The 26,509-nt window shown below is 53.4% G+C and overlaps 2 protein-coding genes across 5 annotated transcripts; one reads left to right on the forward strand and one right to left on the reverse strand.

Annotated features, from left to right (window-relative positions):
* Positions 1 to 6,162: 6,162 nt before the first annotated feature.
* Tprg1l (tumor protein p63 regulated 1 like) lies at positions 6,163 to 13,983 on the forward strand. Of its 3 annotated transcripts, none has more exons than XM_027947686.3 (6): positions 6,163 to 6,427; positions 6,703 to 6,794; positions 6,928 to 7,104; positions 8,472 to 8,625; positions 9,913 to 10,136; positions 11,014 to 13,983. In XM_027947686.3, exons 1-6 carry the CDS (start codon positions 6,230 to 6,232, stop codon positions 11,471 to 11,473), a joined length of 1,305 nt encoding a protein of 434 aa, XP_027803487.2. In that variant the 5' UTR covers positions 6,163 to 6,229; the 3' UTR covers positions 11,474 to 13,983. The 3 variants fall into 3 exon arrangements, with proteins under 3 accessions (XP_027803487.2, XP_027803489.2, XP_027803493.1); XM_027947688.2 differs by having other exon boundaries at positions 9,935 to 10,136; positions 11,014 to 11,146; XM_027947692.2 differs by having other exon boundaries at positions 6,166 to 6,427; positions 9,959 to 11,146.
* Positions 11,622 to 25,818, reverse strand: Wrap73 (WD repeat containing, antisense to TP73). 2 transcript variants are annotated; one of them, XM_027947685.2, is made up of 12 exons: positions 25,677 to 25,818; positions 23,062 to 23,214; positions 22,239 to 22,355; positions 18,195 to 18,267; positions 16,649 to 16,752; positions 16,204 to 16,290; positions 15,784 to 15,918; positions 15,626 to 15,703; positions 14,077 to 14,182; positions 13,166 to 13,291; positions 12,258 to 12,449; positions 11,622 to 11,962 (listed from the first exon to the last, which is right to left on the reverse strand). In XM_027947685.2, the coding sequence occupies exons 1-12, from the start codon at positions 25,743 to 25,745 to the stop codon at positions 11,820 to 11,822; spliced, it is 1,383 nt and encodes a 460-aa protein (XP_027803486.1). In that variant the 5' UTR covers positions 25,746 to 25,818; the 3' UTR covers positions 11,622 to 11,819. The 2 variants fall into 2 exon arrangements, with proteins under 2 accessions (XP_027803486.1, XP_071473376.1); XM_071617275.1 differs by lacking the exon at positions 11,622 to 11,962 and having other exon boundaries at positions 12,355 to 13,291.
* Between the last annotated feature and the right edge of the window lie 691 nt (positions 25,819 to 26,509).

Raw genomic sequence — 26,509 nt, forward strand, 5'->3', positions numbered from 1 at the left:
ACCCAGCTCCTCTTGACAGGTAGAAGCACCTGCCAAAGGCACCTTCAGGTCCTGGGATGCAAAGTGACCATCTGCCTTCCAGCCCAGTACTAGTGACCATGCATCCCCCAGTGCTGCAAAGACCCCCACTAGTGATGTCAAAAGCCAGATGAGGAAGTTCTCTAGAGAGCAAAGCCTCACACCTAAAGTTCTGTCCCCAGTACTGAGCAATTCCGTGGAAGCCCACAGTCTCTGAGGCTCAAGAGACTTCTGACCCTCTGATCTGCTGCAGAAGAGAAATTAAAATGGAAGGGCTCGTCCCTGTTGAGCTCACAGGGGTCATGGGACGTGGCCCTAGCATGGGGGGAGGGAATGGGACTCTGCAGTACTGGGCCTGGATCTGGGTCCCTCTGGTGGGGCCCACCTGGCCATTTCTGGGCCTCAGCACGCTTGGGGTGAAGTGGGAACACAGAGCCACTTTGGAAGCTGGCTCCAGCCCCGCTTTGGGATCACTTTGCCTGTGGGGTTTTGCAGGGAGCACAGCTGCTGTCCAGTGGCTACATGGCACCTGACCACACGGGCCTGGCCCTCACCCCTTTACCACGGGGCAGTGGCAAGGATGGAGTGAGGTCCGGGCACAGTGGGTGTTTGGATTGCCTGCCAACCTGCACATTCACGCAGCAGGGCCAGGCATTGGGAAGACGGTGTGTAGGGATTGAGTTGAGGCCCCCAGAAGACCAGCCACAGCCCTACCTCCATATCTGCAAGTCTGACCTATCTGGGAAAGGGGTCTTTGCATCTCAGGATGAGATCACCCTAGGTTGTGTCAGAGGGCCTACATCCAGTGACAAGTGTCCTCACAAGAGAAGGGAGGGAACCCCAAAGAGGGGACGGCCGTGTGATGGTGGGAGCTGCTCTGGTGTGGTGAGTTGAGAAGGACGCAGGAGCCAGGAGGAGCTGGAGAGAGGCCAGAAGCAGGCTGTCCTCACAGCCCTCAGCGGGAACCAGCCCTGCCCACACCCTGGCCTGGGGCTTCCGGCCTCGAGAACCAGGTCTGTGGGTTCAGCCCCCAGCTTGAGGTCATCCACAGGAAAACAGCAGAAGCTGCAGAGGAAGCACAGAGCATCTGTCCTCAGGGAGCCCTGTCCTGGACAGGAGATGGCCCCAGAGGGCCACCTGCCCTGGGCCCCTGGGCTGGGCAGTCTCAGCATCACCACATATGGGGCAGGCAGAGGCTTCTCTGGGGCCACTTCCGGGCACAGCTCTCTTGCTGAATGCACTTTGCACATGAAGGCCATGCATTTCTTGGGGCCACAGCCATGTGCATCCCATCCTCAGCCTCCTCCTGTCATGGTCACCAGAGGCACCTGTTAAGGGCAGTGTGGCACCAGAGCTCACAACAACAGCCAAGTCAGAGCCCTGGTTCCACAGAGTGGGGAAAGGCTGAGAGATACTGGAGAACTGGCTTAATGTGCAGTTGTCACTGGAAGGGGGCTGGCCATGGGCCCTGCGTGCCACTATCTCTAAGTTGCATGCTGACCCCCATGCCAGAGGAGTTGTTGCCAACACCTGCAGAATCCCAGCAGCTCTGAGGGCCCACCCTGGGCTCCCACGTCCCTCAGTCAAGTGTCAAAGGTGGGGCTAAGCTGGGGATATAGCTCAGTGGTAGGGTACTTGCCTAGCATGCTTGAGTCTTGAGGCCTGGGTTCAATCCCCAGCACTGTCCCCCTCCGCCACACACACACCAAAAAAGTGGGACTCCTTGATTTTGTGAAATGGTGAATCACAACATCTGGACATTAAGATAAGAATCTCCTCTTCCAAGCTGAGGTTTTGAGTCTTCTTCAGGAACTAAGATAAATAATGACTTTGTCTAGGATGCAGATCCACCCCAGCTGTGGAACTCTGCCTCTGTTTGGGGCTGAGCATGCCTGCGCTGCCACCTCCTGGTGGATATGGGAATGGCCTCTCAAGGCCCCCCACCTGGAGGCCAGTCACAGCTATCTCCCTCCCACTCTGACAGGTGCAGGTACAGCGACCTTCCTCACACACAGGAACGATCCACCTGCTGCCAGCAGCGCATGTGGACTTATTGGGGAGCAGGGCTCTTGTGGGTGATCCAGCTAAGATGAGGTCACTAGGGCAGGCCCTGATCTAGCGTGAGTGGTGCACGTGAAGAAGGGTCACCTGGGAGAAGATGGCCGTGAAAACAGGACAGAGGCCGGGAGGTGGCCACAAGCCAGGGAGCACGGAGGGTCACCAGCAATGCCAGAGGCTGGAAGAGCAAGGAAAGCGCCTCCCGGGGGCTTCAGAGGGAGAGCAGCCCTGCCCACACCTCAACATGGGACTTGCCGTCTCTGGAGCTACCAGAGAGTAAATTTCTGCTGTCTTAAACAAGCGGCTTGTGGCTTTGTCGGTGGCTATTGTACATCATGGAACGCTACTTGTTTATGGTCTGCGTGCATTTTTCAAGTTGATGTATGTCCAGGTCACGCCCTATGGCCACAGAAGGCTAGGCACCCCCATCACCTTGACTGCTCCTGCCGGCACCGGGCCTCTGCACTGTCCTGGGCTCAGGCTGCCCACAGATCTGTATCCTCCTCACTGGGGCACCAGCCCCACGTCCATACCTAGATATCTGCCACCACCCAGAACTGTCCTCTCTGCAGAACCAGTTCCAGACCACTGTGTCCCGGCCATCAGGCCATCAGGGCTGTCGTGCCTCCCAGCGCTCAGCTCCCTCCAGGCTTGCTCTTCATCCCTCAGTGCTCTCCCTTGCCCTCTCCCTGATCCTGACTGGACACCTGACCTCAAGCTCCCCCAGGGCAATACTTCTCTGAGGGGGTCTCCTATTCATCGTGCTGCCCAACCCAAGCCATTTCCCAGGGTCGTGTCCCAAGGCAGCCTTTCGGGGAGAGGCAGTGTCTCCCTCCCTCGCTCACTGGCTCTGGGATCCTGCTCTGGAGAACATGGTGTGGGCACACTGGTGCACCCTGTGGGGACCCAGGCTTAGAGACACTCGCATGGCTCTCCCTGGAGTCATCTTTCCCCTCTGACCTGAGCACCTGGTGTCTGCTGCCAGTGCCTGTGCACTATTCTAGGTAGCCTGCTCACCTGCAGGTCCCCAGCGGTGGGGACTGTCCTCCTGCCCTAAGCCAGTCCTGACCCCAGGATCTCCGGTTCTCCATCTCCGAGCTGTCACTGTCATTCCACAGATGCTGCCGAGCTCTCTGAGCTGAGTGGAGCCAGGGGCCTTCCATGCACACTGCTGACGCAGGCCTCACAGCAGCGATGGCACCTACCCAGGCTTTGCCTACCTTGCCTTCTGGGTGAGGACAGGGAATCAGGAAGGGTAAGTAACAGGTTCGAGGGCAGCATGGGTGTGGAATGAGGTGGCATTCAGACCACAGGCTCTGCCAGGCTCCACTGCACCCCTCCCACAGTGGCTCCACCGGGGACTGGCTGCCCCTCTTTCTACTGCTTGGTCTCCATCCAAACATTTCCCAAGTCCCCCAGAGCACCCATGGTAACTGCTGTTCACTTTTTTAAAAAATTCTAATTTGTTATATATGACAGCAGAATGCATTACAACTCATATTACACACATAGAGCACAAGTTTTCATGTCTCTGGTTGTACACAAAGTTTATTCACACCATTCGTGTCTTCATACATGTACTTAGTTAGGGTAATGATGTCCATCTCATCCCACTGTCTTTCCTACCCCCAGGCCCCCTCCCACCTCTCTGCCCTATCTAGAGTTCGTCTAATCCTCCCATGCCCCCCAACCCCGGTATGAACCAGCCTCCTCATATCGGGGACAACATTCTGCATTGGTGTTTGGGGATTGGCTAATGTGTTCACTGTCACCCTCCCGCCTTCAGTGCTCCTCCTAGGAGCCCCAGCTGCCATTCTCTGCCAGGAGACCCTAACCAGGCCCATAACCAGTCCTGCTGTCCAAGAAGGGGACTGCCCCTCCTGCTCACCATGTTTGATGGTGGCTCTGGAAGTTGGTGGCACGTGGGTCAGGTGAGGCAGGAACACCCTCCCTGCCACCCCTCCTGGGAGCCACTGGCACAGAGGCAAGTGGTGGGGGCTCTGCTGCTGCTCAGACTCGGGTTCTCGCAGGCCCAGGGGAAAGTCCTAGCTTAGTCCTTTGTTGATAAGACAGTGACAACCTCGGGGACTAGTGTTCTTGGTAATGTGCCCCCAACCCCATACACAGGTGGAGAGAGCAGAAGCAGTTTTGCCATCTCTCCAGATGCTTTGAGGTTAGTGGACCACTGCTGCTGAGCCAGGCCAGGGCTCAACAGGCCACCGGAAACATCCTAGGATATCCCACTTGACACAGAAACCAAGCACAGAGAGCTCACATGGCCAAGTCCATGTGGACAGAAGCCAGGGAGCTAGGATTCAAACCCAGAAGCTCTGGCTCCAAGTCCAGCCAGCTGCCACTGAGGGCTAGCTCTGCACCACCATCTCTAGGATGAAAGGGACACTGCTCTTCTAGCCCAAAGGCTCAGGCTGCTCCCCAACAAGGGCTGGGCAGGGGCTCCTCTGCCAGAGAGGAGGGGCTTCCTCCTCCAAAGGGCAGGGCCCACAGCAGGGGTGGGGGTATGACCTGCCCCTGGTCCACTGAAGGTGTAGCAGCTAGCTGAACTTCAGCCCCAACTCCACAGGCCCATGGTGCTAGCAACATGCCATCATATATCTGCACACTCACTTTGCCCACTTCAAAATCTTGAGTTTTTCAGGAAGCAAAGTATTCTGGTGTCTCCTGCTTCTATCAATGCTGACCTCTTGTGAGCAGCTCTTAAGTGTGGTCCGGGAGATCTTGGGGATGAAGGTCTCACCAGCCCTTGCGTTTTACACAAGCCAGGAGGGTCGCTGCTGGTCGGCACAGTTGTGCAACCTCAGACAGTTCCGGAAACTCTCCAGACCTAGAGCTGTTTACAGGTCTGCAGCAGGCACAATAGCATTTACATCCCTGCGCTGTCATGAAAGGTAAAGAACTCTGAAAGCGGTCATGAAGACCCAGAGAAGAGGGGCTAGCTCCAGAGACTCCCAACATGGCAGCACACACAGCACGATGACCCAGGGCACAGCGAGTGACCTACATGAGCCAAGAACATGAACAAAGCAAGTCCTGGTGAATGGCGGAACATCTCCCGGGGAGGTGAGCACACGGAGTTGACAAGAGTCTCATGTGTGTGTGTGTGTGGGGGGGGGGGGCAACAGGGACATGACAGGGCAGTGGTCAGAGGGACCAGAAGCCTGTGAAGATAGTGCCAAGGAGGGTGACACTGGGATGGGCTGAGTCTCCCGAAGGGATAGCAGAATCCAGGGCAGTGTGCAGCTCCTGGGCAGATCGCTGGGCTGGGGGAGGACAGACAACCGTATAGTGACCCTCGGGACAAGAGCAGGTCAGAAGAATGCCCAGCCTGACCCTTGGTGGTGTGACACTGGCAGGTGGCTGATCCTGTGCCTCAAGTATCCTCTTCTGCCTGCTTCCTAAGGTCCCTATGAGGACGCGAAGGGTGCCTGAATTCAGCACCGCGCTGGGCCCCACAGTTCCTGGGGAGCTCCAGTTTCAGGCCCTGGCAGAGCTCTGCAGGGGATCTGCGGTCCCGCCCCGAGGACCGCTGGATCCAGGAAAATCCTTCACCACCGCGCAGCCTTCCGCCAGGTGCGGACACCTGACGTGCACACACCTAACGTTCACACGCACTTGGCTACGCACACGCCCGACGTACTCACACGGCCCAAGCGCACAGGCGCGTACGTACAGCAGCCACTCCCGCCAAGGCGGAAGGGGCGTTACTCAAATGGGCGAGTGCGCACACCCCGCTCATGGAGCCCCAGCACTAGGAGGTCCCGGTTCCGAGAGTTCCTGGCTCCTCCTTCCCGCGGCCCTCCCCTTCCTCCTCCCCCGACGCCCGCGTCTCCCTGGCAACACGCTCGGTGTGGTCCTTTTTCAGTTCCGTAAACAGGAAGTGGGTCTGCGAGCCACAGCCGCTTCCGGTGCGGCTAGGGGTGGGAGGGAATGTGAACAGCGGAGGGCCGGAGCCAATCGCGGAGGACGGCTGGGAAAGAGCCAATCCCAAGGGGGAGGCGGGCGCTTTAGGGGCGGGGACTGGGGCGGGTCCGGCGGCTCTCAGCCAATCGCGACTAAAGGGCGGGGCAGCGCTGACGGCTGCGGGCGGTGGCCCTAAGGCGGCGGCTTCGGGGTAGGGTCCCGGCCCGGAGTGGCGATGCTGCAGCTGCGGGACTCGGTGGACTCCGCGGGCACGAGCCCCACGGCCCTGCTGGCGGCCGGCGAGGACGTGGGGCCGGGCAGCGCGGGCGGGGCCCGGGCAGGGGTGGGCACGCCACTGCGCCAGACGCTGTGGCCGCTCAGCGTCCACGACCCCACGCGCCGCGCCCGCGTCAAGGAGTACTTCGTGTTCCGGGTGAGGGCCTGGCCGGGCCGGGCCGCGGGAGGGCAGGGGAGGATGGTTGGGCACGGGGAGGGCAGTGGGAGGACAGGGGAGGAGGGTCGGGCACGGGGAGGGCAGCGGGAGGGCTGGGGAGGAGGGTCGGGCACGGACGGGGAGGGCACGGGAGGAAGCTGGGACCGCGGGAGGGTCTGGGAGGCTGGGGAGGAGGACCAGGCCCTGGGAAGCAGGAGGGACAGGAGGAGAGGAGAGCGCCTGCCCAGAGTGACCTCTGCCCCGGCCGCGTCCAGCCCGGCACCATCGAGCAGGCCGTGGAAGAGATCCGCGCCATTTTCCGGCCCGTGGAGGACGGCGAGATCCAGGGGGTGTGGCTGCTGACCGAGTAAGCGAGCCTCCGGTGTTGGGGGGGAACTTCCCGTGACCAGGCCCTGCGAACCACTGGAACACCCCCCTGAGAAGACCAGGGCCGTGTTTGCTCAAGAGGGTGGGAACAGGTGACTTGTCTTCACCTCTAGGGTGGACCACTGGAACAACGAAAAAGAGCGTCTGGTGTTGGTCACTGACCAGTCGTTGCTCATCTGTAAGTACGACTTCATCAGCCTTCAGTGCCAGCAGGTGGTCAGGGTGGCACTCAGTGCAGTGGACACCATCTCCCACGGAGAGTTCCAGTTTCCCCCCAAATCTCTCAACAAGTGAGTGCATTCAAAGAAGCCCTTATCTTGCCGTTGGGACCATTGTGACCTTAGAACTCAGCTCTTTTAAACCCCTAGGTGGTAGTCCTGTGTCTGCTGTTCTGTGTAAGCTAATGATCTCAGCCTGAAGGATGGATAGAAAGATCCTTAAAATAGAAGCAAGTGACTTTCTGGGAGTGGAGTGCTTACTGAGAGGGATTTTGGCATGAAAGACACCTTTTAGGCTTGCAGTGGAAGTGGTTTAACTGGGTTTCAGATACATCCCAGCAGAGCCACTGTCAAAAGTGAACTTGGATGTTCCTCAGGGCATTTTATCTCCATCCAAGGAAAGATTACATGTTCAAGCCCAGTGATTTTGTTGGTTGATTTTTTTTAAGAGTGCCAATTTAATTTATAGATATTACTAAGGGTGGATATATTTGCAAATATCTGGGGGTAGCCAAGCACAGAGGCACACACCTATTATCCCAGCCACTTTGGAGGCTGAGATAGGAGGATTGTGAGTTTGAGGACAGCTTAGGCAACTTAGTGAGACCCTATCTCAAAGTAAAAAGTTAAAAACAAAAAAAGGGCCAGGGATGTAGGTCAGTGGTAGACCACCCCTGGGTTTAGTCCCCAATACCACCAAAAAAGAAAAAGAAAAGAGGAAAAAAAATATCTATTGCTCAACTTTCAAGAACTGATCATCTTGGGGCAGGGGTGCTGGCTCAGTGGTAGAGCACTCGCCTAGCATGTGTGAGACCCTGAGTTCGATCGTCAGCATCACATAAAAATAAATAAATAAAATATATTGTGTCAACTACAACTAAAAAATATTTTTAAAAAAGAATTGATCATCTTTAATAGGAAAAAACCTAAACTGTAAAATTCAGAGGTTTTATTTTGCACCCAGCTACAATTTAGAGTTTGATGTAGAGATTTGAATGGAGAATTCAGTGAGCCAACATGATTAAAAATTTTAGCCAGCATTTAATAATACAGTAAAGAAACAGCAAAGTTATGAACATTAATCACGGGTTAGGCTATCTGTGATGTATTTCTATTAATTTTTAATGCATAAGTAAAGATAAAGTTTAGATAAACGAGACAATATATTTAACTTGTCATATTTAAAAGTCCTTAAGCCAAAAAGCTGGGCATGGTGGTGTACATCTATAATCCCCAGCTACTTGGGAGTCTGAGGAGGGAGGATCATGAGTTCAAGGCCAGCCCGGGTAACAGTGACACTCAAAGCCACTTTTGGTTGGGAAGTGTCTCGGGTCTTCCTGGGGATACAGAGCTACGTTAACTGCTGCTTTTCGTCTCTGACGGGTGTGAGAGCCTCCTGTCTGTGGTGTTGAAGATGGCTGTTTGTTCTCCTGTGTCAGGCGAGAAGGCTTTGGGATTCGCATCCAGTGGGACAAGCAGAGTCGTCCTTCTTTCATAAACAGATGGAACCCCTGGTCCACGAACGTGCCCTACGCCACTTTCATAGAGCACCCAATGGCTGGTGTGGATGAAAAGACGGCTTCCCTGTGCCAGGTGAGCAGGTGGTCAGCAGCCACTGCAGCTGTCGTGTCCAGCAGTGGTGAGAGGTCTGTGTCATCCAGTCTTGTGGCCACAGGCTGGGGTGAGAGCTTGAGGAATGCCTGCTGACCATGAGGAAGTAAACTTGTAGCTTTTAAAATTTTTGGTTAGGGCTGGGGCTGGGGCTCAGCAGTGGAGCGCTCACCTAGCACTGCGCAGCCCTGGGTTCGATCCTCAGCACCACATAAAAAATAAATAAATAAAGGTGTTGTGTCCAACTGCAACTAAAAAAAAATATTTTAAAAATTTTATTCTGGTTAAGCTATGCACTTTGGTGCCCACTTGTAATCCTAGTGATTCTGGAAGCTGAGGCAGGAAGATTGCAAGTTTAATGCCAGCCTGGGCTACTTAGCAGGACTCTGTCTCAAAATAAAACGAAAAGGCCCAAGAATGGAGCTCAGTGGCAGAACGCCCTGGGTTCCTTTCCCATTACTGGGGAAAAAAAAATTATTTCGTTTGTGTGTGAGGAGCCCTGTATGACTGCTGGTCTGTAACATGGCCCCTTGCTGCTGCTGATTCTCTTGGAGAACAGCCCAGACACACGGTAGGGAGTAGCAGCCGGCCCGCCATGTTGAAGACACTTAGTGTGGGTGCTCCCTGGGCCTCAGGCCAGGTTTGGAACAGAGATGGGTTGGGTGCCTTGCACCTGGGAGCCTGCCTAGGATGAAGTGGGCCTCTGTGGCAAAACACTTGCCCCCCTCCACAGTCCTGTCGGGAGGAAAGGCTGATGTCTAAACCCACGAGCACAATGGCAGGTGTCACGCCAATCAGAGAGCCACGCTGAGGGCTGTGGAGGGACTCCCAAGAAGTGGCCGAGAGGAGTCTTGTCAAGTGAGGGCCCTGAGGGGCTCAACAAAGAAAAAGGCACACACCACAGAGTCACGTTGTGCCACAGCAGCCTGCTCACACAGCAGTGGTGGGCACCGGGGCAGACAGCTGCAAACATGGCATCACCGCCCGCGGTCCAGGACGCGGTGCCGGGCAGCAGTACCCAGGACTGGCTTACGTGCCTGTTTTTCTCTGATCAGCATTTAGAGGGTGCTTCTCCCTACAGTGTGCAGTGAAGCAGTGTACCACACCGGCCACGCCGGCACCCGAGTGACCTGCGTACTGGTTGTATAAGTACTGCGATATTCTCAAAATGAAATCACTTAAAGACGTTTTTTAGAACATCTCACTGCCTGTGTGTGTGTGTTTTGAGAGAGTTAAATGTCTCAAAATGCCGATTTTTCCATTTAACAGATCACTCTTTTGTTGCTTGAAGCTCCCTGTTTTTTTCTCTTTGAAGTTGGAAAGCTTCAAGGCTCTGTTAATCCAAGCTGTCAAAAAAGCCCAGAAAGAGAGTCCTCTGTCAGGACAAGCAAGCGGTGTGCTGGTCTTGGAGCGGCCCCTGCTCATCGAGACCTACGTGGGATTGATGTCCTTCATCAACAACGAGGCCAAGCTGGGTTATTCCATGACCAGAGGCAAGATTGGCTTCTAGACAGCTCAGCGTGGAGCCATCCCCAAGGAAAGCCTTGTTGAGTGGGACTCGGGAACGCGGGAGACCTCAAGCCAGCCCGCTGCTACTGGAGGGAGGACCGGGGTGGCCACCTTTGGGGATCTGAGTGTTATTAGCATGGTCCAGTGAATTCCTTAGTGAGCTACAGAGAGGGGCAGAGAGACGTAGCTGACCTCGAGCTGCTGCCGTTCGTGTCCCCTCGAGTGCCCATTAGCTTCTTGTGGTTTCCTGCCCAGCCCCTGCAGCATGCTTCGAGTCTGTGGGCGCATCTGCGCGCCTCGCTGTGTAGACCTCAGTACGGGGAGGAGCCTGGCATCTCCAGTGCCTGCACTTGCACATGTGTTTACACTCATGTCAAATTTTGTATTTTTGAAATTTTATCCATTTTTTTAAGCAAAATACAAAAGCAGCCTACAGACTGGTCACAGCAGTCTGTACCTTGTCAGAGCCTAGCAGACAGTTGTTTTTTGTAAATATGGTTGACCTACAGTTGTATGTTTTCTAAAATTAATCCAAGTTGTTAATACTTTTTCCCCAGGCCCAAAAAGGTTTACAGAGAATCATTTAACACAATTTGTTGAGGAATTGCACATAATTTTGACAACTATAGGTATCCTCAGCTTTTGTTATTTTGTTCGTGTTTAAAAGGGAAATAGGTAGTTTGCTCTTTAAAGGATGCACTTTAAAGCAAGGATGAGTTAGATCCCCAGAGACACGCTGCCACCCTGGCTCCAGCAGCCCGTAGGTTCCAGGTGCCATCAGTCTCCCAGCCCATGCCTAGTGGGGCTGCAGCACTCGCGACTTGAGCGCTGGCTCCTCAGTCTCCTCCTCCTCACTTACAGCTCTGTCATGGCTTTAAGCTTGCTGGCACGGATGCGACCGGGACACGTGGCCTGTCCAGTGGAAGGCTGTCTCAAAGCACCCAGGTCTTCAGCCTGCACTTGCAGTCTTGTAGTAAAGATGTTTAGAACCAAATGGATGTTGCTGTTTTTTGAGGTTATTGTCATTAAAATTAGTGCCAAGCCAGGGGAGCAGCTCCCCAGTGAGTCTCCAGCCTCAGCTTTGAAGGTCTGTGTGCGGGCTCTGCAGGAGCAGGAACAGGATCCTGCCTGGCACGTCTCCATGAAGAGACACAGTGCGGGCAGCTGGGCAGCCCTCCCAGCGCCCCTGGTGCTCCAGCCGCTGCCTGCCAGCTATCATCCCCTTGAGGGGGACCCAGGAGAGCCCTGCCCTCAGATGCTTGTCCCCCTCACTCCAGAGTACACCCTACCACAGAGGGCAGGCACACCCATGCCCTCCTGAAACCACCAGTGACTGAAAAGAACCCAAAGTAGCCATGGCAGTGGGGTGGGCTCTGCAGCACAGCGTCCTTCACATCCTGAGATTGACTAGCAGCTCGGCCTAACCTGGAAAACCTGCCGTGATGGCACTTCAAGGAAATAAGCATCAATGTTTTATAAATTAGCAAATATTTATTTTAAATAATGAAAATTACAGCTTTATACCACACATATTTACAAAACCCCCTTGCTACAGAAAATCAGAGTCAAGTCACTGAGCCAGCACATCACAGCCGGAAAGCTCCCAGGGGAACCTCTTCCTTCCCAGATCGGGGACATGGAGTCCCTGCTGAGGGTTCCACCAGGGCCTACGCATGGCTGTCCCGTTGTTCCAAAGCTGTGTGGACCCCCTCTTCAGTGTCCAGGAAACAGAGACAGAAGTGATCCTTACTGAGGAGGGCCAAGGAGTCCCCACTTGAATGCCAGCACAGAGAAAGCACCGGAAAGTCACCTAGAGACAGAAAAGGGTAGCCCGAGGATTAGAGCAGAGAGATGAGGATCCCTGGGGAAGGCAGCCTGTACCCCACGGGCAAACAGAAGGGACCTGGGTGCCCCAGATGGGTGAAGCCAGGCAGAGCTCAAATCACCATCCACCCTATGAAGCTTAGGTTGGTGGGTCCTGCCAGGTGTGCACACTGGGCACAGGCCTTGAAGTTTCCTGGAAGACGTGGAGGAGCTCCCCCGTGTAGCAGAGGGCCTGGCAGCTGCCCCAGAGGCTGCAGCTCACGCCCACCGGATGCACTCACCCTCCCCAGGCACCTGCACCGACACGCAGCCCGCCGGGGACCACAGGTAGACCTTGCTGCCGCCTGTGCAGATGGCCAGCCGAGGCTGCTGTGGGTCCCACAGGAAAGAGCGCACGGGGGCCAGCTGCTCCAGCACCACGAGGAGCCTGAGCTTCTGGATGTCCCAGACCCAGACGGTGTTGGGGACATTGTCTGCAAAGGAAGAAATGACAGGGCATCATGTCATCTGTAGGTAGCCTGGCCCCTCTGCAAGCAAGCCCTGGAGAGGTCAGTGTTCCTGAGCCTGCTTCAGAGGACCAGGGTTCCAGAGCAAAGCGCAGGCTTCAAAGACCACCCACCAGTGTTCTTCTTTGGCTTTGTTGTAAGAGCTGCCATCATTAATTAAAAAAAAAAAAAGAACCAGGCCTACAGGGCAGGCTGCCTGCCCTATGCCCTATTCTTTCTTTTTGTATTTTTGGGGGGATGGGATACCAGGGATTGAACTCGGGGGCACTCGACCACTGAGTCACATCCCGAGACAGGGTCTGAGTTGCTTAGCGCCTCGCCGTTGCTGGCAGTGAACTCATCTCCTCCTGTCTCAGCCTCCCCAGCGATTGCTGAGGCTGGCTTTGAACTCGATCCTGTTTCAGCCTTGCCAGCTGCTGGGATCAAAGGCGCGTGCCACTGCGCCTGGCGCCTGTTCTTTCTTAAGGAGGAAGGAGTGTGCAGAGGCCAAGGTACTGCTGCTGACTCACTGGCCTGCTGCCTCCGCAAAGATAAGCTGGACTCCTGAGGGGCCTCTGCGGCAGGACACTGCATCTCGCCAGGCAATCGGAGCCCACGCACGGCCCCCTCACTTGCTTTGCCTTTCCCATGGTTTCTACCCCTGGAGCGTGGGGCACAGCAGGTGGACACCAGCGCACACTGACCATTCCTTGTGGCCAGGAAGTAGCTGTCAGCACTGAAAGCCAGCATCCCCACGCCCATCCTAGGGTTCGCTCTGTCGGTGGCTGGCTTCAGGGTCTGCAGGGAAACTGGCACAGAGGCGATCTCATCTGGAACGTCACAAGGGAGAGATGCTGAGCTCGCCTGAGTCGGCTACAGCACGGAGGCCTGGGGAACTCCCCCCAGGGACAGTAGCACCACTGCCTGCCAGGCCTGCATGTCCCAGACCCATACAGTGTTGGGGACATTGACTGGTAAGGAAGAAATGACAGGGCACCATGTCATCCGGCTTGTTCCGGATCTACCCAGCCTTGCTGCCCTCACTGCCCTCACACTCAGCAGTTGTTCCCCACCCGTCCTGGTTCAGTCAAGCTCAACCTCGTTGCTTCTGTGGCTTTCAGATGCAGACAGCTTTATAAAACCATCAGCAGGAGGCTGCAGGACAAGTGGCGGTGAGCTGCTTCCTGGGGCCAGGCTGCCCTCCTACCCTCCACGCCTGCAAAGGGCCAGGTGCTATCCCCACATGTCCCTAAGGTCCCTGTGTCCTCTGGAGCACAGGTTCCTTGCCCCCAGTGCATGGCCAGGACCAGCCGAGGTGTCACCACACCCTGCTGGGTCCAGCTAGTCCGGCTCACTGCACCCCGCAGGCTCTCTGATCCCCTGGGGCACCTCACTCTTGATGTCAAGTCCTGCCCTCAGTGAGCCAGCTGTCAAACTAGACTCCAGCACTTACTCCATCGCTGGCTGGAGGCAGCACAGGAAGGGAAATGGACTTTTAAAAAAATAAAGAGCACCTGAAATGCATTTGGACAAAAAGGAATCTTTTTCATTTTAAAAGAAAAACAAAAACAAGCAAAGTGTCCCATGCAGAGGACAGTAGCCCTCTGCTACTTACATTTGCTCTCTGAGGCTGAGAGGGGGGCCGCCAGTGGTAGGGGTGGCGGGAAGGACAGGCGGCCCAGCCCCAGCGGTGGGCCCTTCTCCGCTTCCTTATACACAACCTGAAAGACAACCGGGTCACCAGGTAGGAGGGACAGGGCTGAGACCTGGGAGCTGCTATGGGGATGCCCGAGGGTGCTGGGCAAGCAGCTGTGGTGTAACGGTTCCACCTGTGGAGGGAGGCTCTCCAGGGCCACCTGAACCTGCTGGCAAGTGCCCCTTGAGAAGCGAGGAGCCAGTGTGCAGCTGTGTTCAGACAGCACCCGGTCACTCCTGCAGCCAACCGTGCAGAAGTGAGCAGGGCGTCCACTTCCCTGGTGACGGCAAAGGAGAGTGGGCACCACCAGATGCCAGCAAGCAGCATGCGGAGGAACCTCCCTGAGGAGGTGGTGGGTGTGGCAGGCTCGAGCCTACAGTCTGGATCTTAAAGTCCCCCAAAGGCCCATTTGCTGATGGTCCTCAGCCTGTAGCAACAAGGGGAGGTTGCACCTAGGGGAGGAAGTTAGGTCACTGGGGGCGTGGCCTTAAAGGGGACCTGGGACCCAGGCCTTCCCCTCTTGCTCTGCTTCTTGGCCACCACGAGGTAAGCAGCTTTGCCTAGCCACAGGCTCAAAGCAAGAGGGCTAGGTGACATGGACTGAACCCTGAGGCCGTGACTTCCCACCTGCAAGCTATTTCTGCAGGCATTCTGTCACAGCAGGGAAAGCTGACCAACACTCGGGGGTCCTGGTGCAGGGTTCACCTGGTTTAGTTTTTAAGGCATACATGGTGAGAGGCCCTGGAGAGATGCAGAGGCCACAGGCACATCTTTGGGCCCTTATGGTCAGCGTTCCCTCGGCCTTCCCTCACAGAGCCTCCCTCACCGCTCCCTCCAAGAGGCACCTTCACCTGAGATCACCCATTCCCGGCACCTGCAGCTCCTCTCTGCACCTCCTCCCAGTATTCACCTTGATGTCACCTCCAGGAAGGTCCCTGGCTGGCTGGCTGGCCTGGCCCTGTGCCTGCTGGCCACGCCACTCGTATTCTCCTCCTCAGGGCCAGGCAGCCCTAACAGGGAGGCCAGCATTTTTATCTCATCTTCTACCATCACCCACACAGACCAGAGGCCAGGAGGCAGTGGGCACTTGTTGCTGCTGCTGCACAAATGGACACCAAGAGTCCTCTCCATCAGAGGACTTTGTGCTTCCTGCTCCCTGGGCCTGGAACGTGACCTCCTCAGGCCCTGTGGAGGTGCCCAGCTCTCCCAGCCCAAATGCAGGGGCAGGGGCAGGGGCAGGGGCAGGGGCAGACTCGGGTCCTCTTGGAAGGAGGCCTGAAGTGCAAGTGCAGTAGCTGGAAGAGCCTGTGGGCAGCACAGCTCGAAATATAAGCCTGCACTGACAGAACCAGCAGGGCACAGAAAGATGCAGGTGTGGGGACAATAACATCAGCAGGGTCAGAATTCGAGAGCAACTCCTCCCCCTCCCCAAAAACTGTTCAGACCCCAGCTCAGCACCCGGACTTACTATCTTGGGGTTGTTGATGGCTGCAGGATGCCCGAACTCGGTGATCATTTTCCAAGTCACATGATTAAGGAGGCGCACCTGGAGAAAGAAGCATAGCTGAGGTGAGCCGTGGGGCTAAGCAGGGCCGCTCACTGGGTTCCCACCCCACCTGTCTCCACCTTTCCGTCGTAGCTCCCCACTGCCAGGAATTGACTGCTGGGGCTCCAAGCCACCGACTTGATGCCCAGGGACCACTCGTAAGCACAGTAGGCAGACAGCAGGCGGCCATCCAGGGAATATAGCAGGATCTTATACTGCAGAGGAGACATGCAGGCGTCACTTTCCAGGGAACACACAGCAGTGGCGCTGCAGACTCCTGCAGCCCATGGGGAGCAGCACAGGAGGAAGTGTCCTCCACCTGCCTGTAAAGTGGGATTACATCTCGCAGTGGCACAGGGAAAGGGGAGACTGTGGCATACACCTGACGACAGTCAACTGCAACGAGGCCAAGCCCACTGTCTCACTGTCTGCAGAGAGCACCAGGTGAGGAGCAGGTGGGCGCTCTTAGAAGAGGACGTGTCACTGGGCACACTCCGTACCTCCAAGCAGGTATCCCACACTGCCAGCACACAACCGTTCGGGGCCCACTCGATCCCTGCCAGGTCCTGGGTATCTGTATCGAAATGCTTCCAAGGGGGAGAGGAAAAACATGAAAATCTGCCAATCTTTTCCTAAATAAGTGTTTCTTTTATACATGTATTTTCTTGAGATGGGAGCCCCATCATGTTGCCCAGGTGGGTCTCGAATGCCTGAGCAAATGCAGAGCTCCTAAGTGAGGCAGTGCATGCTTCCGGCCAGCTGCCTTCTCTGTATACTTAATATTTTTAACACTCATGCATTTAATTTTCTGACGCACAAATGAACGAAAATATCTACATTCTGTCCCTGTGGTTAAAATCCCTCCACACAGTGCAAGTGCCAGCAGCAGTGTTGGGGGGCCCACCTCCGGGCGCCTTGCTCCCCCAGGGTGAGGAAGCGCCGTACCCTCAGGAGCTGCCAGTCGCTGCACACGAAGATGCTCACATAGTCCTTGCAGTCCCGCCTCTCTGCCAAGGCCATGTAGCGGCCATCCCTGGTGAAAGTGACCCCTGCCAGGAAGGGGAGAGGACCCAATTAGGAAGTAGCCAAGCAAAAGAAAGGACAGCAGTGGTTTTCAAGGGAGGACGACAAAAGCAAGCGGAGGGCAAAGGGGGTGCCCAGTGGGGAGCCCTCCGGGACACATCCCGCACCTGGTGCCCACCAGCGGGAGCACCACTGGCAAAACTCGGTGTCTGAGAGCTGCTGGGCGGCCCACAGAAGCCCAGGCTCCTCTTCAGCGGGTCAAGAGTCAGTTCTTAGTACATTTCTTTTTTTTACTTTTGAACTTCATTGTTTAGAAGAAGTAAATTTAACATGACTACTTAGAGGGCTGGGGATGTGGCTCAGGCGGTGGCCCGCTCGCCTGGCATGCGTGCGGCCCGGGTTCGATCCTCAGCACCACATACAAACAAAGATGTTGTGTCTGCCGAGAACTAAGAAAAATAAATATTAAAATTCTCTCTCTCTCAAAAAAAAAAAAAAAGATGACTACTTAGAAAAAAACTTTGGTTGAAAATGTAAAATTGTATTTTCCAGTTCTATATCGCCTCACAAAACCCAGGCCAAGTTTTCAGGTTTTGTGAATAAAAAGGTCACCTTCAGGGCCGGGGCTGGGCTGAGTGGTGGAGCGCTTGCCTGGCATGTGTGAGGCTCTGGGCTCCACCCTTTGCTGCACGTAAATATAAATAAAATAGAGGTATTTTGTCCATCTACAACTAAAAAATTTAAAAAAGAGAAAAAAGAAAAGAAACCACCTCCAATAACTTATGACTTCCACTCGGGCAGTGCGCACCTCCTCAGCAGAGCTGCTAACATTCAAACTCTACACATCAAAAATAATCACACAATTGCACTTTCATGCCAATGCAATTCCCAGATTGCTGATACTGAAAAACAGTAACGCCATCAAACTGTCCAGTCGGGTAACACTACTTCCCTCTGTCTCGACAGATGCAGCAGTCACTAGTCCTGCCCGGCATGCTGGGTGCGTCTGCCCAGCAGTCCACCTCCTCCCAGAGGCCTTAATGGGGACAGGGCCCCCATGCCTTAGCCTGCCCCTGGGTGTGACCAGCTCAGAGAAGTCCCAGAAGAGCCAGTGACTCGACATTCATGTGGATGCTGAGCCGTGTTCTTGCCGGGCACCAGCTTGAGGGTCTGACCATCTGCTCTCTCGAAGGCCAGGGTCTCCTGTGAACTCCACTTTTATCTGAAGTCTGCCTGGCTTCCTCTTGTCACCCAAATGGTAGCGAAAGGGCCTTGACTTTTACAGAGAAAGATGGGAACATGCCTGGGAGACACTTCAAGTATACAAGGGCTGAGTGGGGACAGGAAGAGGGTCCACTAGAGCTGGTATGCTGCTGAGTTTCTAAGTTGGAAATATTCCATGGAAGAAAGTCCCCAAATCCCCAAACAGATGCAAAGAAGTAAGTTGGAGCGGCTGTGGCAGACTCACCCTGCTGACAGGCTTTGGGATACTTGATGTAAGACACGGACTTTGTACACAGGGACCAGACAGTTATCCGCAGCTATTGGGGAAATGGGAGAGAGAAAGGAATTGGCACGTACTTAGCATCTTCAGAAAGCCTGTCCCGAATCATAAACCAGATCACCAGTCCCAGGAAAAGATTTACTGACACAAGGCTACTGATCCTTCCAGGGACTCTTCTCTACAACTGTGTCCAAATGCAAAGTTTACTGTCCTCCTACTAATGTTCTTAGAATTGTGTTCTGGAATGATATTGTCTGAGTGAGCCAAGTCAAGTGGGTGTGTTTCTAAACGCTAGCTCTCCTGGCTTGCATATTACGACAGGCACAGAAATGTCTGGATGGAGAAAAGTCTTGACCCAGAAGAGCCTCTTTCAGCCTCTAGAGCACTGTGTGGAGTCAGGTGGTTCTGGCTTAAGTCCCCGGGACAGCTGCAGCCTATTGAGGGGTTACCAAGAAGAGGACACTAAGGGCCCTGGTTACCAAGAGGAGGACGTTAAGGGCCGTGCCTTCTGCAGAAGAGCTCCGGGGCCACCACTATCACTGCTCCCCACCTCTCCTCTCCCTCCCCTGGTAGCTGGGAGGCCACTGCTGTCGCTGCTCTCCACCTCTCCTCTCCCCTTACATGGTAGCCGGGAGGTGACCACTGTTGCTGTTTCCACCACCCCTCTCCCTCCCCTGGAGGTGACCAGGCTGGTACAAAAGGCCAAGAGAAGACAAGGTCCCAACAAGGGACTGAGGACACCTGCACCAAGGGGAACAGCCCTGGATGGGAATCTGACCTTCTGGGATGTAACATCAAATTCCACGCGTGTGCCCGGCCACACCTGATTATATGCTGACCCTCTATAACCCCACCCCTGTGGAGCAGACAAGAATAACTTGTTTCTGTAAAGGTTCTCCACGCCCTTCCCACTGGGCAGCGCGACAGCCACTGATCCTCAGGTCCCACACCTGCTCTGCTGCATAAGGAGGGCTGTTGCAGCATGAAGTGCAGCAAGTGCCGGGCACAAGGACTCGGGTGGCACTCCACAGCCCTCCTACGAAGGATGTGGCCCTAAGGGCACTCAGTCGGGTAAGTGCCGCTTGAGGATGCAGTGTGCCCGTTCCTGTGCCAGCGCGACTCAGAAAATGCTGCCTGCTTTCAGTTCATCAGGTTAAAACTCAACTAACTCGATTTCTCCACATCATCCCTCCTAAAAATAAGAAAGAAAACCAGACCGAGGCCGCTGTGTCTGGGAGCCCACGGGCACGTGGACGCCTGCACACAGTGTGGAGGAGTGACAGCAGGCACTGCCCTCTTGTGAACTTGAGCACTGAGGACAGGGCTCATCCTCCAGAGCCTCTGCCACGCTGAGGCCTGGGGAGGGTGGTGTGGAGTAGAGCAGGAGTCCCATGAGGAGAGCAGGGAACCGTCTTCACCAGAGGCAGACTGCCCAGTGGCAGGCCAGGTGCCCCAGGCCCGGAGTGCAGGAGTGGAGACCACCCCACAGAGCAGACTGGACAACTCAAAGAGAAACTTATACACCCCGGAGCACAGGCAGGTGTCAGAGACAGCATCTGCCGCCTGCACCTTACGGAGGCCCCAGCAGGAAACGCACTTAGCCTGGCTTCTGCCTTCACCTCACCAGGAACAAAGAAGTTTAGAAACCTCCAGGAGGAGGGCTGGGGATATAGCTTAGCAGCACTCACGAGGCCCTGGGTTCTATCCCCAGTAAACACACACACACACACACACAAAAAAAAAATCCAGTAAGAAAAAAAGTTAGGGGGCCGGGCACAGTGGTGCTGGCCTGTAACCCTGGCAACTTGAAAGGATGAAGCTCAAGGATCATAGTTCAAGGCCAGCCTCAGCAACTTAGAAAGACCCTGTTTCAAAATAAAAAGGGTTTGGGATGTGGCTCAGGGGTAGAGAGCCACCGGGTTCCTCAAAAAAGAAAAGGAAAGAATACACCTGTGTCAACTCTACCCGCTCCACTGACAGCTGAAGAAGCATGCTGGCCCTGGGCACAGGCCACTCTACGGCCACTTCCATCAGAAGACAGCCCACAATGGCACAGGGGCCATGCAGAAGGGTTCAGAAGCACTCGGCAGCAGGAGGGTGGCCACAGGACACCATGACGGGATGGTGCAAGGGGGTGCCAGAGCTCTGGGCAGCAGACGGCTCCAGCAGGCAAAGCCTCAGAGATGGAGGCTGCAGGTGACGGGCAGGACAGGGACAGCGATGAGGGGTCCCATACTATGGGGCCGAAGTCCTTAGCCCTGCTCACCCAGGACTACCTGCAAAACAACCTCCAAACTGCAAGCATCAAGTGGGTGGGTTTTACTGCCTGTGAAATACATTGTCTTCTCACAGGGCCTCGCTCCTGCTAGGCAAGGCTCTGCAGCTTACTCACACCTCTAGCCCTCATTTTTCCCCTAGTCCACTACAGGCTACTTACTACATCCACATTAACATGTAAGGGCACGAAGGGTTGGGAGGGGGCTCAGAGGTAAAGCCCTGGCCTCGCACATATGAGCCCGTGTGTTCCATCCCCAGAACAATAAAAATAAAAGTAAATAAATACATAATGTGAAACCTCAACCACTTAAAGTGGGACACAGGCACTTAAGTGGACCAACAATGGAAGAGACTGAAAATCAGAAATGATCCTGAGGGCATAAAGGAATTCAGTACTTAGACCACGGTGAAGATGGATGAAGTAATTATTTAGAGTAAATAACTCAGGGAAGAGAACACAATGGGTCCATACCTCATACCACACACAGCTATACACTCCACTTGTCTAAATTACCGTGTGTAAAACAAGATACGAAAGTACTCGACCTCATCAATAATTAAGGACATGAAATTAAACCAGAGTGAAGGCCAGCACAGTTCCACTGGATCGCAAAGCTCCGTCCGGAGAGATGAACACATCGGTGCTGACCAGGCAGGACCCTCCCACGGATTCTGGATATGTTACAGGGGGTATGAACCACAGCATGACAGCCCTGTGCCTCTGACAACCCAAAATGCCCCGAAACAGAATGGCTAATAGACTGTGGCATGGTTTTTCTTACAAAGAATGAACGAACTGCATGGGTGAATCTAAAAACAACGCTGGGCGATCTGTGAAGCAAGCACAGGGCCATTTAAATGAGCTGCAGCCACTGCAAACCAAACATCTGTGCAACACATATGATGCCCCCCAGAAGAGCAAGGAAATGATTAATGCCAAGTGCCGGCTGAGGAGTGGCCCTGGAGAGGAACGCAGGACTCCAGGCTTGACAGCAATCTGCTGTCCTCTGTGGCCTGCGGAACCACACAGCCTTCTTAGTGACACGCAGGAAGCAGAGCCTCCTCTCACCCTCTGCAACACCCTCCTACAGGGTTGTGCATCTGGAAGGGTCCAGTGGCACAGGTCTGAGAGTGTTCTATCTTCCCTTGTCAACTAGACTGAGGCACAGGTGACCACAGGGTCAATTCCTGGCCAGGGACATCTACATCCTGTGTTGTTCTTCACTGTGGCAATGGAAGTCTGCTTGACTATTGGGGTCAGTTTCAGTATTGTCCCAGGGTGCCCCGTGCCATGAGGTTCCTGGTGTTCCTCCACCCCTCATCTTGACATTTACTCTAATGTCACCTGCAAAGTGGCCACAACCTTGGTCTTAGGTTGAACAGTGTCATCCAAATGCACTCTAGGCAAGTAATTGATTCTGTATAAATTATGTTTCAGAATTAATATATGTGTAATGTGGGATACACAATAAAGCCATTTCTTTAAGGTTTATGAACTCTGCAGATGATAACTTTTCCTTTTGAAAATTTTAAGTTAAAAACCTAGTGTCACAAATAAAAGGAAAAAAAGGTGTTTTCTTCAAAATTGGCCTAAAAGGTTATCCAGTGCTTCTGGGATAGGACTTTTGATAGACATGCTGCTCCAGAGCCCAACAGTGACAGTCCCAGGCCCCTTGGAAGCAGAGTGTGGGCTCCCACTAGCTGACAAGGCTCACAAGGCCTGACACTCACATGGAATTCTGTTGTGTTCAGAATGTGGCGCCCGTCTGGGCTCCAGCACGAGGCCACCAGCCCTGCAGAGCCCTCGTCGATCTTGCAGTGCCACTCTGGCTGCTCCAGAGACCAGACCTGGATTTGCAAAGAGAGAGATGCACCATTAGGGACCAACTGGCACACCCAGCATGCCTTCTCCCAGGGACCGTCCACTGCGCTGAATCAAGATAGGACAGCTCTGGAGTCTGCCCTCAGGAAGCACTGGCTCTAGGCCCATGGCAACATAAGCTCGCTTCTGGGCGATCTTCTCTCGCTATCCTGTAAAACGATGTATCCAGGTTGCCCTCCCAGGCCCTCACTGAGCTGCTGTGGGTATGTGACAAAGCACTGCCTTATCTAGCACTGCCTGAAACACACAGCACCCCAGCATTAGACTGCAGTGGCAAATACCTCCATTTCTGGAATTATATTTGCTTAGAGACCAAGAATATTCTAGGGTTTACTCATTTTTAAAGTATTAAGGAGGCTGGGATTATGGCTCAGCAGTAGAGCGCTCGCCTAGCATGCGCGGGGCCCTGGGCTCGATCCTAAGCACCACAAAAAAAATTAATGAATGGAATAAAGGTATTGTGTCCAATTACAACTAAATAAATAAATAAATAAAATTTGAAAAATAAAAAATAAATTAAAGTATTAAACTATTAGAGGAACATTATAATTATAAAAGAAAACTGACTTTGAGCTGCACTGCCACTGTTTTCCAAACTGGAAGACATAACACTGGTGACACGACACTCCCAGGGAGGTTTCCTAAGTCTGACCCCAACACGAGAACACACACCTGCACAAGCCCCCGTCTGTACATGGCACAGAGGATGAAGAGGGAGTCTGCCGACCACTCTATGTGCTGGATCTGGTCCAGGCAGGTGTACAGCTGACGGATCTGCAAGGTGCTCACGTCCCGGACGACTAACCGGTACTGGACACAGGAGGCCTAAAAGACATAAGTGAGCAAGCATGGACTCTTCTGCTCTACAGGAGGGGCATGGGGCATCGGCGTGGCCCTGCATTCAGCGCCATCTCCTTCCCCTGCCTCATGAGCTTTATGTTACACAGCTTCATGTCTACACAGCTTTGCTACACAGCCTCATGTCTACGCGGCTTCATGCCGCACAGCAATCACAGAGCTCATTCCCAAAATAAGAGGAGGTAATACAGAGACTGAAGCTGAAATATACAAAGTAGGTTTTATTTTTTTTTTAATATTTATTTTTTAGTTATGGTTGGACACAATATCTTTATTTTATTTATTTATCTTTATGTGGTGCTGAGGATTGAACCCAGGGCCTCACATGTGCTAGATGAGTGCTCTACCACTGAGCCACAATCCCAGCCCACAAAGGTTTTAAATTGTTAGGCTCCACTACTGATTTTATCACTAGATGCTACACATGTCAAATTATCACTGCACCTGATAACTCTGCAATTAAAATAAAATTAAAGAAATAAACTATGCTCTAGTATAAAGTGTGAGACTATTAAGACTCTACTTAAAGCACTTCTACTCCTTTCTTAAGTTAATACTAAAAACTAAGCCCAAGTGGGACAGAATACTGGGAAAAGCTCTTCTGTGACTTAATAACCAGAGCCTTTCCTACTGTCACTTCTAGACAGTTTCCTCAAATTTATGAAGAGTTAAAACCCCAGGGCTCAGGGCTGTTGGTGAAAAGCCCTTTACATGGCACCACTAGCCAACCCAGAACAAACCAAAAGTGAACACATGTGACTTGTCCCTGTCACTGAACATCAAAAAGTCTGTTTTAAATGTATTTTCTTAAATGTTTCTTAAATATTTCTTTATGTCCATATTTATGCAAATAATTTCTGAGTAACCACCTGCTGACTATATATTATAGACTAAAAACCAAGACTGGATTTTTAAATGTTAATTGCTTCATTTCTGTACTTATCAAGGTCAAACTAGACTTATTAGCTTTATTAACTTCCACAAAGAAAGCCTCATTGGTGGGGAAAAAAAGAAAAAGGGAAGGTGGTGACTGCAGATTTGAAGAGACAGCATCACAGTACTTATTTTCTCACACTGTAGCTTCCACAGCTCTGATTAGTTACAATGAATTCCTTAAGAAATGGAAACTTTGGCACTCACAAGCACCATCTGATATCTATAGCATGATACTAAAACTGGGCTTTCAAGAACAGGATTCCAGTAACAAATTATTACCAAGTGTTCCACAATATTCTGATGAGGGCACACAAACCAAAAAGCAAATATAATCATTCTCCTTATAAATCAATGAAACTTTCATAAATGGATTTAAAAAAAAAAAAAAACACCTAATTTGTGGAGGGGGCACTTTGAAAAACATACCAAGGTTTCTGGATGCCACTTTAAGCTAATGAAATTTTGTACTTTGTAGCTGAATACTATTGTATGTGATTTAGAATAATACCTCCATAAAGAAAGTAAACATGCATTTTGGGAGTTATATTCTCAAAGGTCTAGACAAAGACAACAGAAATGTTAATAAAGATGCAAGATAACAGGAATGTTAACAAAGGTGCAAGCTGAAAAAGAATCAGAAAGCATCAGTTGGTTAATACAGGGCAGTGAACAAAAAAAATGAAGCCCACTTTCTTTAAGGCCTGATGTTTTTTCTTTAATCGTTTCCCAATATCAATTATTTTCCCCACTTCTTAGGATATACACTGGTCATATTGCTTTATTTCAAAATTTGAAGTTGTAGCTCTGCAATTTAAGCATTGTCACCCATGGAATGAGCTGTTCAAGTCTAGCCTTGAGGGCATTACTTGAATGTGGTGAGGACAGGGAGGAGAGTTGACAACAAAGTAGCCATATTATTTACCAGTTAACAGACAACTTTTGTGACAAAGTAACAATCAGCTAACATCTTCTGGACTCTCAAGTGAGTGAAAGAGACACAGCTTTATCCCTAATCCGCCTTTGATAGCCCAAAACAGCTATATGGAGTCACCTGCCCAGATCCCTTTCTAGTCTGGAGAACCAGCCCAGGATCCCTTCTGCCTGGAGTTGCACACCTGCACACCGAGCTGCAGCTCGGGGTCCAGCACACCTGCTCAGTCCCCCCCCCACCCCGCCGCCTGGAACTGCACACTTGCCCAGGTTCACCTCCAGACTGAAGCACTTGCCCAGATGGCCCTTCTGTCCAGGGCTGCGCACCGGCTCAGGACCCTTCCTGCCTGAGACTGTGCACCGTCGAGTACCCCTCCTATGCGAAGCACCTGCCCAGGACGCCTCCCGCCCGGGGCTGCGCGCCTGTGCAGGACCCCTCCGATCCGGGGCACCCACCCCGGAGCTCCTGCCTGTTCCCGCCCCGCTCAGCCCGCGGTGCCGGGATCCGGAGCAGCGTCCGCCCGGGCTCCCGCCGCGGGCGCAGGGCGCGCGCCGCCGCTCACCAGGTACTTGCCGTCCGGGGAGAACCTGCAGAGCAGGCTGGAGAGCTTGAACGCCTCGGAGAAGTTCATGGCCGCCGGCCGCCGCTGGCCCAACCCGCGCCCGACAGCCCGCGGGGAGCCCGCCGCCCGCAACCGCCTGGCCGCGGCCGGAAGTAAGGCGGGGAAGGCGGCCGGAAGTGGGCGGTGGAAGGAGGCTGCAGCCTATCGGCGCTGCGGGCGGCCGCGCGGCATTGTGGGGCCAGGAGTCCGCGCCCCGCCCGGCGCTTAAAGGCGCCGCCCGCCGCTCATCCCTTTGCGGTCCCAGAGATCGACGTCGGGTCGGCGAGACCTCGGATCACAGACAGCTGGGGCTTCAGACAAGATGCAGGACGCACGGCTAAATTCAAATTTCAGATAAACAACGAATCATTTGTAATATAAGCACGTTCCCAAATATCGCGGGACAAATTACTGGCTTATCTAAATTCAAATTTATTCAATATGTAACTGGGCTCTCTCTCTCTCTCCGTAAACATATATTTATATATTAGTACATATATTCAATATGTAACAGTGTCTGCCACAATTATTTTATTTATAACGTATAAATAAGTATCTGTCTTTGTTTTCTTTTGCTAAGTCGAGCAACTACCTGCAGCGTGACTTTCTTCTCATGCTCAGGGGCTTTTCAGATCGAGGACAGAACGAATTCGAGGCTTACCCCGCCGAACGAATGTGTGGATCGCGCGCACTTCATTCCAAGCGCACTTGGGCTTAGATGCGCGGGAACTAGGATGCTTCAGGGCCCGCACCCAGAGTCCACCGTCTGTCTTGGCACGGAGATGGCCCTGCGC

The sequence above is a fragment of the Marmota flaviventris genome, chromosome 10, assembly GCF_047511675.1.
Source record: "Marmota flaviventris isolate mMarFla1 chromosome 10, mMarFla1.hap1, whole genome shotgun sequence".
NCBI lineage: Eukaryota > Metazoa > Chordata > Mammalia > Rodentia > Sciuridae > Marmota > Marmota flaviventris.

Coding starts and splice junctions, on each gene's coding strand:
- Tprg1l (XM_027947686.3), top strand. CDS start 6,230: ATGCTGCAGCTGCGGGACTCGGTGGACTCCGCGGGCACGAGCCCCACG. Junction 7,105..8,471: donor CCCCCCAAATCTCTCAACAA/GTGAGTGCATTC, acceptor CTCCTGTGTCAG/GCGAGAAGGCTTTGGGATTC. Junction 8,626..9,912: donor AGACGGCTTCCCTGTGCCAG/GTGAGCAGGTGG, acceptor TCCATTTAACAG/ATCACTCTTTTGTTGCTTGA.
- Wrap73 (XM_071617275.1), bottom strand. CDS start 25,745: ATGAACTTCTCCGAGGCGTTCAAGCTCTCCAGCCTGCTCTGCAGGTTC. Junction 18,268..22,238: donor TGAACACAACAGAATTCCAT/GTGAGTGTCAGG, acceptor TTTCCCCAATAG/CTGCGGATAACTGTCTGGTC. Junction 16,753..18,194: donor TCCCAAAGCCTGTCAGCAGG/GTGAGTCTGCCA, acceptor CCTTCCTGGCAG/GGGTCACTTTCACCAGGGAT.